The sequence below is a fragment of the Clupea harengus genome, chromosome 24 (assembly GCF_900700415.2).
Source record: "Clupea harengus chromosome 24, Ch_v2.0.2, whole genome shotgun sequence".
Lineage (NCBI taxonomy): Eukaryota > Metazoa > Chordata > Actinopteri > Clupeiformes > Clupeidae > Clupea > Clupea harengus.
In genome coordinates this window covers 5,354,748-5,372,501 of record NC_045175.1, presented here as the reverse complement: position 1 = coordinate 5,372,501, position 17,754 = coordinate 5,354,748, and the positions used below count along the sequence as shown (strand labels likewise).

The following is a 17,754-nucleotide window of genomic DNA, read 5'->3' as shown; positions in this document are numbered from 1 at the left end:
ACACAGATGTCAAACTCTCATGTATTTACAGTGTAAATCCTTGCATAAAAACAAACAAACAAACAAACAAACAAACAAAACAAAAAAACACAGAAAAATGAAACCTTTACTCAATACTGTTACATTTCACTGTACAGTTCACATAACACTGCTACCAGCCATCATTTGTTCCACTGATGCCTTTATGCATTAAAAGAACAAAGTTGAACAAACTCACTCATGATAAAGTGAATATGAAAAAAAAAAAAAAATAAATAAATAAATAAATAACTCTATAGCCAAGAACTCCTACTATTTGCGTCTCAAACAAGGAATGCTTACACAGACCATAAATAGAGGAGACATTTTTGCAGCCCCTTCAAGGTTTAAGCTATAAGGCCTCTCTCTCTCTCAGGGCAAGTTGGTGCAAAACACTGCCACTATAGTCAGTGAACATTTTTGATGAGGATCCAACTGCCCAGACATGTTAGCGTAAGCCCAGCCTCCATTCTTCAACACACTTATGAGAGACTTATGAGATATACCCTCTGTCTGGGCGGTAATCTGTGTATTGCCCATCAAATGACTTCTACTTAGTTAGTTTCTATAGATCTTGGACTGCAGTCATTTGTGTTTACTGACCAGCCTGAGCAGCCTACGCATCCTCTCTAGATCCGTGAGATTGTTTGCAGTTCATCAGACGCAGCTACGGTTCTGTTGCACCAAGTCTTTTGCAGGAAATCAACATCCAGCACATCCAAAAGTGAAGCAACCGGAAGGAACTAAAGAATGGAGAAGATCTGGGGGCAACTGTGGCACAAGCAGCAGCCCCGTACCATGGATGGGCCTGAACGCCCACGGGGACCCGGGTTCGAGTCCGACTCGCAGTCATTTCCCAATCCAACTCCCAATCTCTCTCACGCTCGCCTCCTGTCTCTCTTCACTGTCCTATCCAATTAAAGGCAAAAAGCCCCTCCAATTTTTTTATAAATAATGGAGAAGATCTAACCAAATATGGGCTAGTTCTGGGCGTACCTGGCCAATGCCCTGTGTACTACGTATGCTCTGGCTCCAAAAAGCTCTTACTGCGGAGAATAAGGCTGTGATTTGAACATATGGCACATCTCACGTGGCCATGTCGTCCGTGCTTTTTACGGTCACTGGGCTGGACTCACTCGTAGAAGTCGGATTTGGAGATCTTGAGGTAGGTGCAGTCGCGCAAGGCCTTGATGGTGAAGATGAGCGGCTCGCCGGTGAGCACGGCCAGCTGGCCCACCATCTCGCCCGGCTGGGTCACGAACAAACACACGGCCTCCTGCTTGTCGATCATCCGCTGGTACGCGTGCAGGCACCCCGACAATATGAAGTGCAGACTCACGTCCTGTGCAGAGGGAGACAGAAAGACAGACAGACAGACAGACAGACAGACAGACAGACAAATGGTTTAGTAGGGCAGAAAATGTACCAACAGCCATCTAATCCATTAGTGAAGTTGAATCGATATGAAACACTCTTTGAATCAAAAGGTCTGGATGACTCTGGAGGCTGATACCTGATCTCCCTGTCTGGCCAGGACGGCCCCTGCTTTGGCATGGTGCAGCGTCACCCTCCCATTCAACAACGCAGGGTCCTGAGAGGGAGAAGGAGAGAGAGAGGGAGAAAGAGAGAGAGGAGAGAGAGATTGCCAACAGAACACAGAGGGACAGAGACAGAGACAGAGAGGGGGGGGGGGTAGAAAATAAAGAGAGAGAGAGAGTGTGAGAAAAAACAACCCAAAACCAATCTATGGCGAAAGACAAACAGCAACTGCAACCATGTGCAACTGCAACCCATCTTGTGAAAAGAGGAACCCTGAGCTGAGCTGTCGCTCTCGATGGTGAAACGCTGCATATTGAAACACTGTGGCTGCACAATCCGGGTCAAATATTAACCAATAACTAACAGCGTGTGTACCAACGAGGCAAGGCTATAGTCGTACCTCGATCTTCATGAGTTTGAGGATCTCCTTCTGGGCCTCCTCGAACAGGGCAGGGTTGTGTCGCCCCGACGGCGACGCGCCGTAGACGCTCTCGAAGCCCTCCTCCTCGGGGTAGAGGTAGACTCCAGACGGCGCCTCGTCCACCGTCACCTTCCTCTCCCTCTGGTCCTGTGACACAGACTGCAGTGCAGACACGCACAAAGCATACTTTTTTAGCATATTCATACTAAACTTCACAGTTATTCATACTAAACTTCAAAACGATACTAAATGACAGTAGTCAATACTATTATTAGACAGTATCTTCATTATGTGAACTATACAGTGGTTGTGTATACACAGTGAGAGAACGTTCCGGAGTGAGACTAACCCGTGAGAAGGTGGGTGGGGTATTACCGTCCTCTGCCGACACAGAGATGCGGCCACGCTCGTATGCCATGTCAAAGTCAGACCGCAGGCCCTTCTGAATGCCTGCATTAGCCAGAGAGAGAGGGAGAGGGAGAGGGGAAGGGGGAGAGAGGGAGAGAGAGGGGGGTGGGAGGGAGATGACACAATCAGTACCCACCACACATAACTCATATTCATCACACTGAGTTCATGCAGTCCAGCCAATCAAGCACAGAGGTCACGGCTCACATAGGTCATGCCTTCTGTGCACTGGTCATTCCAAGGAGTACAACAATCTCTTCAATGTGTAATAATATTTTTTTTGTTTCAATGCAAAGAAGAGGGAAGGGTTCCCATAACAAGCACACACACACACTTACCAGCTATGTCCACAGGCATGGAAATTGCACGACTGAGTGTTGGCACTGTAGATCCGTCTTTCCCCTGCTCACCTCCTGGGAACCACACCACACACACACACACACACACACACACACACACACACACACACACACACACACACACACACACACACACACACACACACACACACACACACACACACACACACACACACACACACACGTTTTGTTCATCATCACTTGAGATCAAATTCTCAGTGATGTTCTGGCAGAGAGCACAAAAAAAAAAAACTGATGTTGACAAAACGCCTTTCTTCTTCTATTACTACAACTTTATTGCTATTTATATTTATTTCACCTTTTGCAAACTCGAGGCATGCCTCAGTAACACGTCCCATCATTATTCAAAACAAGCAATAACCACTTCAAACTTCCTGGAAAACTGGTAATGTTAGTCAGAGACATCCAGTGGCTGGTGTATGGGGCACTATGTCAAAGAATTTCCTAACCAGGATCAACTCTACACCCAACCCTACACCCAACCCTACACCCAACCCTACACCCAACCCTACACCGGCACGGGGTCGCGCTCCTCACCTGTGGCCTCCCTGACGGCGGCCTCGCGCTGTTCCTCGGTGACCGTGAGGCTGCCGAAGCGTTTTCCGTGCCGCACGGGGCTGGTGCGGCTGGGGTGCGGAGAGGGAGGCAGCAGGCGCAGGGGCTGCATCTCCTGAGGAGGGGAAGAGGGAGGAGGAGGGAGGAGAGAAAGGAGGGAAGGGGTGATTATTCAGCTGTTACTAACTTGCAGTTACTGATATAATTTGCATTTTCACACGACCCTTGCATTGGCAATACTGCTGCACATTCATGCAAATACAGATACTTTGCATCGGAGAGCTACTTTGGGTGGAGAGAGAGAGAGAGAGATCTAAAAAACACAAAAACAATAACAAAACAAAAAGAAAAGAAAAAAAGACAGATCCAGAAACCCCCGGAGACGGACAGATAGAACCACCGGCCAAACACAATGTGTCCCTTCTCGTCTCTTAACGAGGGCAGAATGCTGATGCAGCCCAGCTGACAGAAGGCCATTCCAGCTGCCTGAGCTAACCTTCAGATGGGAGCCTTATTGGGTGGAGCTCTGATACAAGATCTACAGGCATTCTGTCAATACATGCGCTCATTATCATCCCAACTCTGAGTGTGTGTGTGTGTGTGTGCGTGTGTGTGTGTGGTGGAAACACACGTGATCTGTGTGTTTCTGTGCATGCTTGTGCATGCTTGAGCATGCAGGGTGTGCATGCATGCTGTGTGTGTGTGTGTGTGTGTGTACTTACATGGCTAAAGAGCTCATTAGTGAGGCCCAGGTAGTTGTGCAGAGCCATCACTGTCACTCTCTGGAGGCGAACCATAATGATCTGCAGAAGAGAGAGAGAGAGAGAGAGAGAGAGAGAAAAGAGAGAGAGAGAGAGAGAGAGAGAAGTAGAGGGGTGAAGTATAAAGTATACAGTACACAGAGGTATACTGTATAGTCAACATACAGGCAGCCATTCAGATGTTCCAGTGGAAACGCTTGTGTAAATATACGCACTCAGCCAAAGTACACACTCAAACACAGCCATACTCAATTACTGGAGGAAGACCATCCACACCCATGTTGTCAAACAAACACAGCCATAAATTGGAGTTCAAACACACACACACACACACACACACACACTTCTAAAGGCAGACACCTACCTGCACGACGCGCACCAAGCTCTCGGGGTATTTCTCAAAGATGGACAGGAAGGCTTCTACAGGCAGCCGTAGCACGGTAGAGACCTCGGCCGCCCGCGCTGACACTGTGCGGTATGGCTTTTGGTGGCCCTGAGGTAAAACACAGAAAACACCATATTATACACATGCAACACACACACACACACACACACACGTGCGTGCACACACACACACACACACACACACAACAATAAACACCAAAAGGACAATAACAGACACAAACACACAGGCCCGCACGCATGCACACACACAGGGAATAACCCATAGCCATGTGATGTAATGTAACAGTTAATGGCAGCATTTGCATTGCAATCCAAATGAGCATGCAGCTTTTCTTACTGTCCTATGCTTAGCATGCGACTGCATACTAAAGACAGATTGCGGAAACAAAACACCCACACTCACACAGGTGTGTGGGTGTGTGTGTGTGTGGGTGTGTGTGTGCGCGCGTGTGTGTGCGAAATTGAAATAAACCTTGAGACTTTGGATGAGTCATCTAGCTCATAAAAGCCAGAGTAATGAAATGAATGAGTGAGTCACAGCGCAAGAGAAGCCATGTGTATCAGGAAGTCGTGAATGATGCAGGATGGGATGTCCCATGAGGCCCTTTCTCCCCCCCCCCCCCAACCCACACACACACACACACACACACAGACAGACAGACAGACAGACTAGACTCACGGTGATGACGTCCAGGATACTGAGCAAACTATGCACGCTGTCTCCAGGATAGACCTCCTTCACCACACCATCTTTTCCATCCTGAAACAACAAACACACGGCTCAATATTGGGTGAAACACACACACACACACACACACACACACACACACACACACACACACACACACACACACACACACACACACACACACACACACACACACACACACACACACACACACACACACACACACACACACACACACACACACACACACACACACAGTGTTCACTCAGACTAAGCCGCCTGGTAAATTGCACTGTTCGTCACCCACACCTGCTTTGGGCCATTTCGGCCATATTTGTTTCAAGCAGCAAAGAGGCTTAACTCGGCCAAATGTTAACCGCTGATAATCAGGCACATCTGTTGTAATCTGGCATTAATGACAGGTAAACCGTAATCCACAAGGGTCAACGGCCTTGCTGTTACATATTGCCAATGAGTTCACGGGCTCACAGGCCTTACATGAGTTCAACGGTGTGCTATTTGCTGACAGGATGAGGCATTTACAACGGGCACTTACTAAACCTCACACATCTGTCATCATTGCGTCCCACAGAGGGCCAAAATAAATAAATATGGCATCCTCCCAATCCTTGTCTTTCTATTTATTTTTTCTATTACTTGCACAATACACCGTGCCTGATGTGTTTTACTTGGGATTTGGGCCATTAGCATCACGCTGTTTTTGTGACGTGCCAAGGACAAGAAGTGCCCCCCTTCCACAAACAAAAGTGCAGATTTAACAAAATGCAAATTAGACTCACTTTATTAGCAAATGAGCCTAAATGACCTCAGGCTGCCCTATAAAAGAGGGAAGCGTACACTCATATTAACCATAGGATTCAAACTTTTTCTGTCATTCCCCACTTTGAACAAGTGGGCCTTTTCAAGCCCCACCTGTCCCACATCGCTCCAATAAAATGGTTGGCCAAGCTTAAAATATAAGCTGTCAAATTTAATGAAAAAAAACGATAAGTTCTAAATCTTAATCAATAACAAATAACATCAGTTCAGAAACAGAGAAAATAAGAGTTTAATGGTGTCAATCATTGCCTCAAATGGGCTGAGTTTCAAAAATAAAGGAAAAGGGCCTACTATGCAATTGAGTTATCAATGGTAGGCCAAGCTTAAAATCTCCCTTGTACGTGGCTTTGGATAAAAGCGTCTGCTAAATGACTAAATGTAATGTAAAATTGTCAAATTTATTGAAATTTTCAATTAGGTTGATTTTTTGTCAAATTTATTGCATTTTTTTGGGTGGATCAGCTGTCTTTTTCGCCAATGGTACTGAATCGCCAACCTTTGTATTTCGTGTCACAAATGTATCCATAAGGTCAATATTAGCCTACCGCCCACTACACTTTCATGCTCCAGGAAAGTAATTTTTTTCATTGTCCCACTGCAATTAATACGCCGACTTTTGCATTATGGTTTCAGGTCACATTTTCATCCTGATCCCCCATATAATGTTTAATACAGTGTTGTATAATGGTGCGGCTCCTATAATGTATAATGGAGAAACACGTACGCTACAGTCTGGGTGTGGTAGACTGACAGAGCGAGAGCGAGAGCGAGAGCGAGAGCGAGAGCGAGAGCGAGAGCGAGAGCGAGAGCGAGAGCGAGAGAGGTGATGCACACGGATAGATCTGATGTAGCGACCGGAGCAAAGTTATGTTGCTGTAACGTTGAACCAGTGTGGAGAATAAATCCTCGGGCCAAATCAAATTGCCATTCATTTGCTCATCAACCGCAGACCGAAGGGAAAGGGAGATAACCCCGGAGTTAAGAATAAAGAAAACTTCGGCCCTGGAGCAGTAAACAAAAGTCTCACTTGTAATCTCCGACTACGACTAGCAGGATAAGTTAACAACAGGCTAATTAATACAATACTTAATGGGCAAATGAATACAATATTTCTTAGCTTGAGTGTGGTTGTTTAGTGCGATTGGGGTGTATGATCGTTAGTGTCTATAAAGGAAGGCATTGCAACGGGAGAATCTCCCGTTCATCGCGTCCATTCGCGCCCCACCCGTCACGTTCAGTGGGACGCGCCCCATACTTTGAGAAATGCTGTTTTAAGCTGTCAAGTAAGCGAGCTGTGGTCAAGGTCTCAGCATTCCCATTGTATACCAATGATTTCAAATATCCGTGACTACCATGAGCATGCCAGTGCGGTCAGGTTGTTAATAATACTTTAAATCTATTATTCAGTATCAATTCTAGATAAATTATTGCTTTTCCCAGGTCATATTATCTATGTGCACTTTTTCAAGAAGTTCAGAAAGAAAATGAGAGAAAAAAAAAAACATTTCACATTAAGTCGAATGAAAATTGGTGTCTGTGAATTTTTCAATATCTCTCATTTACACACACACACACACACACACACACACACACACACACACACACACACACACACACACACACACACACACACACACACACACACACACACACACACACACACACACACACACACACACAGTGTTCACTCAGACTAAGCCGCCTGGTAAATTGCACTGTTCGTCACCCACACCTGCTTTGGGCCATTTCGGCCATATTTGTTTCAAGCAGCAAAGAGGCTTAACTCGGCCAAATGTTAACCGCTGATAATCAGGCACATCTGTTGTAATCTGGCATTAATGACAGGTAAACCGTAATCCACAAGGGTCAACGGCCTTGCTGTTACATATTGCCAATGAGTTCACGGGCTCACAGGCCTTACATGAGTTCAACGGTGTGCTATTTGCTGACAGGATGAGGCATTTACAACGGGCACTTACTAAACCTCACACATCTGTCATCATTGCGTCCCACAGAGGGCCAAAATAAATAAATATGGCATCCTCCCAATCCTTGTCTTTCTATTTATTTTTTCTATTACTTGCACAATACACCGTGCCTGATGTGTTTTACTTGGGATTTGGGCCATTAGCATCACGCTGTTTTTGTGACGTGCCAAGGACAAGAAGTGCCCCCCTTCCACAAACAAAAGTGCAGATTTAACAAAATGCAAATTAGACTCACTTTATTAGCAAATGAGCCTAAATGACCTCAGGCTGCCCTATAAAAGAGGGAAGCGTACACTCATATTAACCATAGGATTCAAACTTTTTCTGTCATTCCCCACTTTGAACAAGTGGGCCTTTTCAAGCCCCACCTGTCCCACATCGCTCCAATAAAATGGTTGGCCAAGCTTAAAATATAAGCTGTCAAATTTAATGAAAAAAAACGATAAGTTCTAAATCTTAATCAATAACAAATAACATCAGTTCAGAAACAGAGAAAATAAGAGTTTAATGGTGTCAATCATTGCCTCAAATGGGCTGAGTTTCAAAAATAAAGGAAAAGGGCCTACTATGCAATTGAGTTATCAATGGTAGGCCAAGCTTAAAATCTCCCTTGTACGTGGCTTTGGATAAAAGCGTCTGCTAAATGACTAAATGTAATGTAAAATTGTCAAATTTATTGAAATTTTCAATTAGGTTGATTTTTTGTCAAATTTATTGCATTTTTTTGGGTGGATCAGCTGTCTTTTTCGCCAATGGTACTGAATCGCCAACCTTGGTATTTCGTGTCACAAATGTATCCATAAGGTCAATATTAGCCTACCGCCCACTACACTTTCATGCTCCAGGAAAGTAATTTTTTTCATTGTCCCACTGCAATTAATACGCCGACTTTTGCATTATGGTTTCAGGTCACATTTTCATCCTGATCCCCCATATAATGTTTAATACAGTGTTGTATAATGGTGCGGCTCCTATAATGTATAATGGAGAAACACGTACGCTACAGTCTGGGTGTGGTAGACTGACAGAGCGAGAGCGAGAGCGAGAGCGAGAGCGAGAGCGAGAGCGAGAGAGGTGATGCACACGGATAGATCTGATGTAGCGACCGGAGCAAAGTTATGTTGCTGTAACGTTGAACCAGTGTGGAGAATAAATCCTCGGGCCAAATCAAATTGCCATTCATTTGCTCATCAACCGCAGACCGAAGGGAAAGGGAGATAACCCCGGAGTTAAGAATAAAGAAAACTTCGGCCCTGGAGCAGTAAACAAAAGTCTCACTTGTAATCTCCGACTACGACTAGCAGGATAAGTTAACAACAGGCTAATTAATACAATACTTAATGGGCAAATGAATACAATATTTCTTAGCTTGAGTGTGGTTGTTTAGTGCGATTGGGGTGTATGATCGTTAGTGTCTATAAAGGAAGGCATTGCAACGGGAGAATCTCCCGTTCATCGCGTCCATTCGCGCCCCACCCGTCACGTTCAGTGGGACGCGCCCCATACTTTGAGAAATGCTGTTTTAAGCTGTCAAGTAAGCGAGCTGTGGTCAAGGTCTCAGCATTCCCATTGTATACCAATGATTTCAAATATCCGTGACTACCATGAGCATGCCAGTGCGGTCAGGTTGTTAATATACTTTAAATCTATTATCCAGTATCAATTCTAGATAAATTATTGCTTTTCCCAGGTCATATTATCTATGTGCACTTTTTCAAGAAGTTCAGAAAGAAAATGAGAGAAAAAAAAAAACATTTCACATTAAGTCGAATGAAAATTGGTGTCTGTGAATTTTTCAATATCTCTCATTTACACACACACACACACACACACACACACACACACACACACACACACACACACACACACACACACACACACACACACACACACACACACACACACACACACACACACACACACACACACACACACACACACACACACCCCCCACCTGTCCGGTAAGGCACAGCTCCAGCTTGCCGTCCTGCACCACGTAGATGCTGCTGTCGGGCTGGCCGGGCCTGAAGACGTACTCGCCCTGCTGGAACTGCAGGAACACCATGTGCTTGCACAGCTCCAGGAACAGGGGCTTCTCAAAGTGGCCCAGGACCCTGCACAGGAACCACACAGGCAGAATGGAGGCGTGAAGGGGTATGAAGGGGTACGAAGAGCGTGTATAGCCAGCGCCGTTCTTACATGACGAGTCCATGGCAGTGGTTGAGTGGGTTAAGTAGATAGTTATTGCGAAATAATTGACCACAGAAGTCCTAAATCAGAATCTAGTATTCTACAGAGCTACACATGTGAGGTCATGCTACTTTTGTTTTTATACATGGGCAAATAAATCACACACACACACAGCCACACACACAGCCACACACACAAAAGAATTATGACCTATGTCCTTTCCTGACCACTTTTACTTGACCTCGATGGAAGGAGATCAAGGAAAGATGTGAAGGAGGATTCATGAAGACTTAGAAAAAGATTACCGCGGTTCTAAGACAATCAGACTGCACGTACGGTTTAGTCTACGTAATTATGCGATGGCGGATGTTATTGACGTGGGTTATTAACTGTTGCTGTCGCAAGGAATTTTTGGGACGGAATTGTCTCTTTTCCCTTTCGTAAAAGGATGGTCCAGTGTACCCTATGCTAAAGGAGATATGAAAGAATGCATTGAAGCACCTTTCCTTAGCATGTAGAGAATTCAGCTCTTATCATGGCTGCCATTTAGATACTTCTGGGTCATTTCACTCAGTATCTGACCGCAGCCTAAGGGCTGAAACACACCAAACGCGTTTTTAAAACGGCAGACGCTTCAAAAACGCCTTGGCAAAGTGCGGCGGGCAAAACATTCGCAGGATCACCAGGCTGTTTTGCCCGGCGCCTAGGAAGCGGAGCTGCGTGCGCAACCTGCCTGGGCCGAGTGTGACATGGCGTGTCGCGTGGCGGAGAAAAGGCGCACACGCAATGCGCGCTGTACCATATGAAACAATGCATTTGCTAGCGTCCCGTTTTTTAAAAACGCTTTCGGTGTGTTTCGGCCCTAAGACGGATTCAGGATCCTCAAGGCTGTGGCCCAGAAGCATGATATGGACTGGCTCTATTCAGACATGCGCACGCACACACTCACTGGATGATATGGACTGGCTCTATTCAAGCGGACACTCACACACTTACATGCGCAGGTACACACACACACACACACACACACACACACACACACTCTTACCGGACGTTTTTGAGCATATAGAGCACCTCTGAAGGGAGGTGTGAGTTGGCCACGTCAAACTCCGTGAGGTCGGCCTCCAGCACGGAGGGAGGAGGCTCCTTTAACTGAAGAATGGGCACCTCCTTCTTAAAGCGCAGGATCCTGGGAGAGAGGGTGAATAAAGAGGGGAGGAGATGGACGTGCGAATGAGCAAAAAGGAGAGGGAACATGAGGAGAGAGACAGGGGAAAGAGGGAGAGAGGGAGAGACAGGGGAAAGGAGAATGAGAAGAGAGAGAGAGAGACAGAGAAAGAAAGAAAGAAAGAAAGAAAAAGGAAAAGAGAGAGAGAGAGAGAGAGAGAGAGAGGGGAAGAGAGAGGGAGAGAGAGAGAGAGAGAGGGGAAGAGAGAGGGAGAGAGAGAGAGAGAGAGGGGAGAGAGAGAGTACATATTTCATTTTTATTGAGCAGGTGTGGAGCGAGGAGCCTCAGGCTCTAAATAAAACATGGCTAATGGTGGTGCAGGGGGAGTTTGAGAGGATTCCTACTTTTTGGCAATGTTGAGCATCTTCTGTTTCTTCTTGAGACGGGGACGAGAGGAGGACGCCGTCCCCACCAGAGACGAGGTAGACTGGGACACCTGAGAGAGAGAGAGAGAGAGGGAGGGAGAGAGAACAAGGGGATGAATCAATTGAGAGAGAGAGAGAGAGACAGCGACAGACAGACAGACACTACACAATGAAGAGAATCCATATTCCATTTAGTAATTTTTGTCCAAAGCGACGTACAAGGGAGAGAACAGTCAAGCTACGAGCAATAGAGACCTAGTGTAACAATAAATACTATTTTACATGAGAAATACAAAACAAAAAGTGCAGGAATGTAACTGCTGTAAGTGCAAGTTAAGTACTAGTAGAAGTGGCACTTACTTTGCGCATGATCTTACGTCCATAGAACATGACTTTGTCCCTTTTCCGGAAACGGTATTTGGGAGCTTCCTGGGATTCTAAATCTGAATGGGAGGAAAGAGTTTGTCAACATGTGAAAGCCATTATGTGCTAAAACAAATGTGAACACATACATCTGGCACCAGAAGTGGGAAAAAAGGCTTTAGCGTATTGAAGCCAGGGCTAGGATACAGATTGATGAGACTGAAAAGCTTTAAATGGGTTCTAGATGACTTACTTCGAAGCTGTATCCTGCGCATCACGAAGAAGATCAGGATGGCAATAAGAACAATGGCGATGCCTGCGCCAATCACAATGCCCAACATCTGTTTGGATACAGGTGGAGGGGGGGGGGGGGTACATTTGGTTATATTTGGTAAATAAAACTGTACAGATGGTGCTGGCGAGCTCCATGTAAGACACTTCATTCTTTAAAGGTTTAAGAAAGGCACAACATTGTCGAGGTCGTCCTGTAATGAGGGAAACCTGAGCCTCATATTGGCTAGATGGGTAATAACTGTCGACTAGCAAGTTGAATGGCCATAGGAACAAACTCGTGAGCAAACGATTAAAGAGGGACACACAAACAGACCAACAGTTCCCACCGTCCCATTACACACTTGCAACCAACCACCGCAAATCACTGCAAATGTTATGCCATCCCTGACAGAAATGTCATGCACTTTCCATGACTTCAGTTACCACTTTGCTAGAAACGTTTGTTTGGTGGTCTTGAGGCGCGTGGGAACCGTTACACACACGTAGTCATTCTCAGAGAGGACATAAACATAGGTACTGACCATGCTGGTCTGCAGTTGGTCCTCCACAAAAGTCTTGAGGTTGCCAAAGCCGTCCTGCTGGGAGAGAGTGAGAGAGAGAGTCGGGAGAATAAGCAGGCTTATTATGAGCCGGGGAGAATTATTGTTGAGTCAGGGGACTGAAGAAAAGCGGGGGGGGGGGGGGGGCGGCAGAATGGAATGCACTGGAGGTCAGAGAGAGAGAGAGAGAGAGAGAGAGAGAGAGAGAGAGAGAGAGAGAGAGAGAGGCTGCTAGCTGGAGTCGGTTAAAGAGAAACAACCGGAGAACATAGTATGACCTCAACAGAGATAGAGGGAGGGAGGGAGAGAGAGAGAGAGGAGGAAGGAGAGAGAGATGGCTTACAAAGTGAGAGAAAGCGAGATGGAGATTGTGTGTGTCTGTTTGTACGTGAGAGAGAGAAAGAAAGAAAGATTGGGCTAACAAGAGAACAATTGTCAGAGACAGAGGAAAAAGAGCAACACCATGAGTATGATGGAAGCTGCCACAGACAGAGACAGAGAGGGAGAGGGAGAAGAAGAGAGAGAGAAAGAGAGAGAGAATGTGAAACAGTGAGTGAGTGTGTTTGTGTTTGTTTGTGTGTGTGTGTGTGTGAGAGAGCAAAAAAAAAAAGAGCAGGGATAGGAAAAAGTCGTGAGCATCGCATCTGTTTTGAGTCAGACGTGCATCTGAAAAGATGTGGCATCAAGCAGACGAGAAACAGGGTAATCTGTCCGATCTCTCTCTTCTCTTTTCTCTCTGCTCGGTCTCCCCCACGCTCCTCTCCCATCTCCAAAACACCACTTACATAATCTCCGTTCCACTCCTCCCTTGTTCACTGTTCCTCTCATTTCTTCAAACGCTCCTACATCAGTTGTTTGTTGTGGTTTTTTGTTTTCCTTCCAACTCCTCTCATCCCTTTAGTGTACAGAGTATGTCTGAAGTATGACAAAACAGTTTTGCTTTGCCAAGTCAACAGTGCTACGGTACTTTCTGCTTCGACGGTTTTGTCCTCGTATTCGTCTGTCATTCCTCAACATGTTGTATATAAGGTAGCATCGTCAGCTTCTGCGATGTTTCTACGATTTCATTTCCCCACCCTCAATCTGGTTTGTGTACACTCACCACCCTGATGGGCCCTGACAGGAAAAGGAAGTGAAACTTGCTGAAACACACATACACACAAACAAACACACACACACACAGGCACACACACGAGATCACAGGGCCTCACTGAGGTAGCTTGTAACACCACTGGTCTGGAGAGGAGCAGAAAGCCACAGAAGGCTGGTCAGCGGAGACCTGATGCAATCTGGCTGGGCTCCCGTGAGTAGAGCACAGCGCTGCTCAGGCACGACAAGGCTCTGTCTAGCCTGGCTATTAATGGACGCTGAAGATGGACGCACGAAAGACAGGAAAACAGACGGAGAGGAGAGCAATGCATTGAGAGAAGGAAAGAGAAAGGAAAGGCGACTAAGAGAATGGAAGAGAGAGAGTGAGAGAAAGGGATTGTGCAAGACAAACCTTGGGAGATTAACCTCCACCCTTTACAAAAACAAAGGCAAGTTGCAGTTATTCGACGCAACTCACGCGTCACAAGATCAAATATTTACAAGGAGGCATGACAAAACCCTCCGTTTAGCATGGCCCATCTTAGATCAACAACAGCACTTCAACGCAACTCTAAGGCCAACAGCTGGGTACAAAACAATCCTTGCTAATGATTTAGCATACAGGAGGAGCTAGTAGCTAGGCTAGAGATTCATACAGATGGCAAGCAAGAGCAGAATGGACAGGGCTAGCAGGGCTAAACCAATAAATGTTAATTGTAGCTGATAAAAGGACAGTTAGAGTAAAAAATTGTGGAGACTGCAGTGGAGAATGGGACAGAAGTAGAGATGGGATGAGTGTGTGTGTGTGTGTGTGTGTGTGTGTGTGTGTGTGTGTGTGGAGGATGGGCGGGGGATGCAGTATACAGGCAGGGTAGCAGCGGCACGTTTGGGTGGGGGCGAGGAAGATGGAGATTTGTCTGAGGCTTTGGGTGGGAGTGTATCATGGCATTTGACAGAGGGTAAGGTTGGAGGCATAGAAGAACGTGGATGAAAAGAAAGAAACAAACAAACAAACAAAGAAAGGAGGATGGAGTGGGAAAGCGAGGGAGAAGAAAGAGGGAAAAACAAACATGTTTGGGCTTCGGCGGTTAATGAGAGTTTAGTCCGCAGCACAGCTGCTTGGGCTGGGGAATCTGGTGGAGGGATTCAACGGAGGGGTTTACAAACCTGCTGTAAGTTTTAGGGGGCAATTTTATGAAGGGTGTTTAGCCCTTAATGCACTTATTAAACATAGCTTGGACGTGCACAGCTAAACGGCGATGACGCGTGCGATTTACGACAATGGCCATCAGTTTAGCTGTCCATGTCTGACTTGTCTAATCGCACAGTGATCAAATGTTCAAAATGAATCACCTGCTGCATGCCCTCATTCTATTGGGTGAGCCAGACCTGTACGTTATGGTCTTTCAAACGCGCATATTGTGGGAGTAGTTTGAAGCCTTAAAAAGACGCAGATGAGTTGGATGGAAACTTCTGGGGGTTAGGTGTGGCCGAAGCCTTTTTTAGTTTTCGGCATCACGGCTTCTTATGAGAGCTGAGACAATGATAGGATTCCATCACACACTCAAGTTAGCTAGGGCGTAGGCTAACGGGAATGTAGATTGTTGCTGACACCATCAGCAACAATTATCCCAAACAAGGTTGTATGCTAGACAAAACAACTACCATGTTAGTTATAAATCATGAAAGAAGCCTTCGCCTGTGGACTATAACTAAAGTAAGCCTAATATAGATCTAACTTGTCTTGGGGCTGGGGGGGTATCTGTTCTCTCCTGATGTCATTAAATTATGTCAAAATGTCACTTGAGATCAAATAGACCTATTGCCATCACACCAAACATGAGTATAACTACTACATTAAATGATCTGCCTCACCTGGGTAAGATCAAATGAATCTTCCAAGGGGTTTGGGTCAGGGCATGTAAAACGGTCAGTTAACAGCATCCGCTAAAGAGGAACAATTCAATTCACAATTTCAGTTAGTTCCAGATTGGTTTGCAGTTGACGTTTAGGGTTTGATTAGGTCCCGTTGAAGTTGAGGGTGAACATTTTTTGTTTGTATGTCTTTTTGTTGTTGTTGTTGTTTTAGGAAGACTTAGGGTCTTTGTCTGAATGCTCACCTCTGGTGGATCCGGGGACTCTTGTCCCGAAGTGCTCTGTCCCATTCTAACCTCGCCACCACGTCACAGAGCTGGTCCATCAAACAATGCTGCAAGACAACAAGGCAGGAGGGAAGTCATGCACGTGCTGCCATGCTGGGCACACACACACACACACACACACACACACACACACACACACACACACACACACACACACACACACACACACACACACACACACACACACACACACACACACACACACACACACACACACACACACACACACACACACACACACACAGACATAAAATTCACTCAAACACACACCCCACCAAACACAGGCAATACACAGAGAACGGGTTGCCCAACCAGCAAACCAAAATTGTTACAGCTTTGCATTCCATCAAAAAGGTCACATACAGAAGATTTTATCAGTGTACAACATTACAGACTGTGAATGCAAGTGCTGAATTAGGCTACACAAATGTTAAATTGTGGGATTGTTTAGGTCAACAACGACAAATGATTCAGGCACATTACAAAGAGCTCTTGTCTGTTGGATTGACTCTCAGATGTCTCAGTGTTTCGTAACAACAAACCAGTTGCTTGAGAAACTACCCTTTGACCTGGATACAGAGTCCACCGTTCCTCCCTTCCCTCTGTGCTCTGTCTGCCCACACTCACTCCACATGTGAGCTAGCAGTGATTGCCAACGCTACCATACAAGAACATGAAGGTGAACTCTTCTTCTATAGATGACCTAGATTAAAGTCAGCTTATGAATTTTGTCGAGCTGAATCTCAGCGTAATGTTATGCAAATCCCTACTGCCTCTGAAAAGTAAAAAAAAGTGTCATCTCCTCCGATGACGATGTGGCTTCACATTACCAAGTCCTTTAACTGAATACCATATTACAAAAAAAAAAAAAAACAGACCTTTTAGAACGCCAAACGGGTCGTCTCACATAATAATAATATTAATAATAATCACATAATATCATGGAACAGTGAGCAACCTCTCTTGCCTGACTGTTTCATGTGGAAGATTCCAAGTAGACTACAATATGAGTAATACGTGTAATAACAAAACAAAACAATGTCAAATTCCTTCAGGAAATCATCAAGGCCTGGGTATAATGCGTCCAGTGGGAGTACACATTAACTCTACTGCACTCATCACAAAGCTAAGCTGGCCACAGCCCATCCCCCCATGACAGGATGTGTCAGTTATCTTCAAAAGCAGATAACACGAGTCACCACCAGCGCTGGCACACACACACACACACATACACACATACACAAACAGGCCCATTCCCATCAGCTCACTTCGTCAAACACACACACTCCTAAGCCAGACACCATCACCACACACAATCAGTCCCATCATCAGCTCACATGCTCGCTCGCGCTCTCACACACACACACACCAAACCCAGCCACCACCACCAGCCAACACAGATCCATCCACATCTCTCTTACCTCTCCCCCCCCCCCAAACACACATGTACCCATACAAAACACACAGCCTCCACACTCCAAGCCCAGATGGCCCTACAGCAACGCCCCCCACCCCTCCTCT

The 17,754-nt window shown here is 45.8% G+C and overlaps 1 protein-coding gene across 8 annotated transcripts in view; it reads right to left on the bottom strand.

Moving 5' to 3' along the window:
- Positions 1-17,754, bottom strand: part of pnpla6 (patatin-like phospholipase domain containing 6) — a 40,417-nt gene that overhangs the window by 20,031 nt on the left and 2,632 nt on the right. For 4 of the 8 annotated variants that reach the window (XM_031562616.2, XM_031562617.2, XM_031562615.2 and 1 more), the window contains exons 2-18: positions 16,192-16,280; positions 15,947-16,018; positions 12,965-13,021; positions 12,403-12,490; positions 12,147-12,229; positions 11,766-11,857; positions 11,242-11,382; positions 9,958-10,117; positions 5,167-5,247; positions 4,447-4,575; positions 4,044-4,124; positions 3,304-3,436; positions 2,725-2,799; positions 2,328-2,428; positions 1,958-2,137; positions 1,532-1,609; positions 1,155-1,360 (exon numbers count right to left, since the gene is read on the bottom strand). In XM_031562616.2, the coding sequence (XP_031418476.1) occupies positions 1,155-1,360; positions 1,532-1,609; positions 1,958-2,137; positions 2,328-2,428; positions 2,725-2,799; positions 3,304-3,436; positions 4,044-4,124; positions 4,447-4,575; positions 5,167-5,247; positions 9,958-10,117; positions 11,242-11,382; positions 11,766-11,857; positions 12,147-12,229; positions 12,403-12,490; positions 12,965-13,021; positions 15,947-16,018; positions 16,192-16,236 (1,802 nt within the window). In that variant the 5' untranslated portion in view covers positions 16,237-16,280. The remainder of the gene's footprint in view (positions 1-1,154; positions 1,361-1,531; positions 1,610-1,957; positions 2,138-2,327; positions 2,429-2,724; positions 2,800-3,303; positions 3,437-4,043; positions 4,125-4,446; positions 4,576-5,166; positions 5,248-9,957; positions 10,118-11,241; positions 11,383-11,765; positions 11,858-12,146; positions 12,230-12,402; positions 12,491-12,964; positions 13,022-15,946; positions 16,019-16,191; positions 16,281-17,754) is intronic. The other 4 variants (XM_042703638.1, XM_031562620.2, XM_031562618.2 and 1 more) reach the window with 3 other exon arrangements.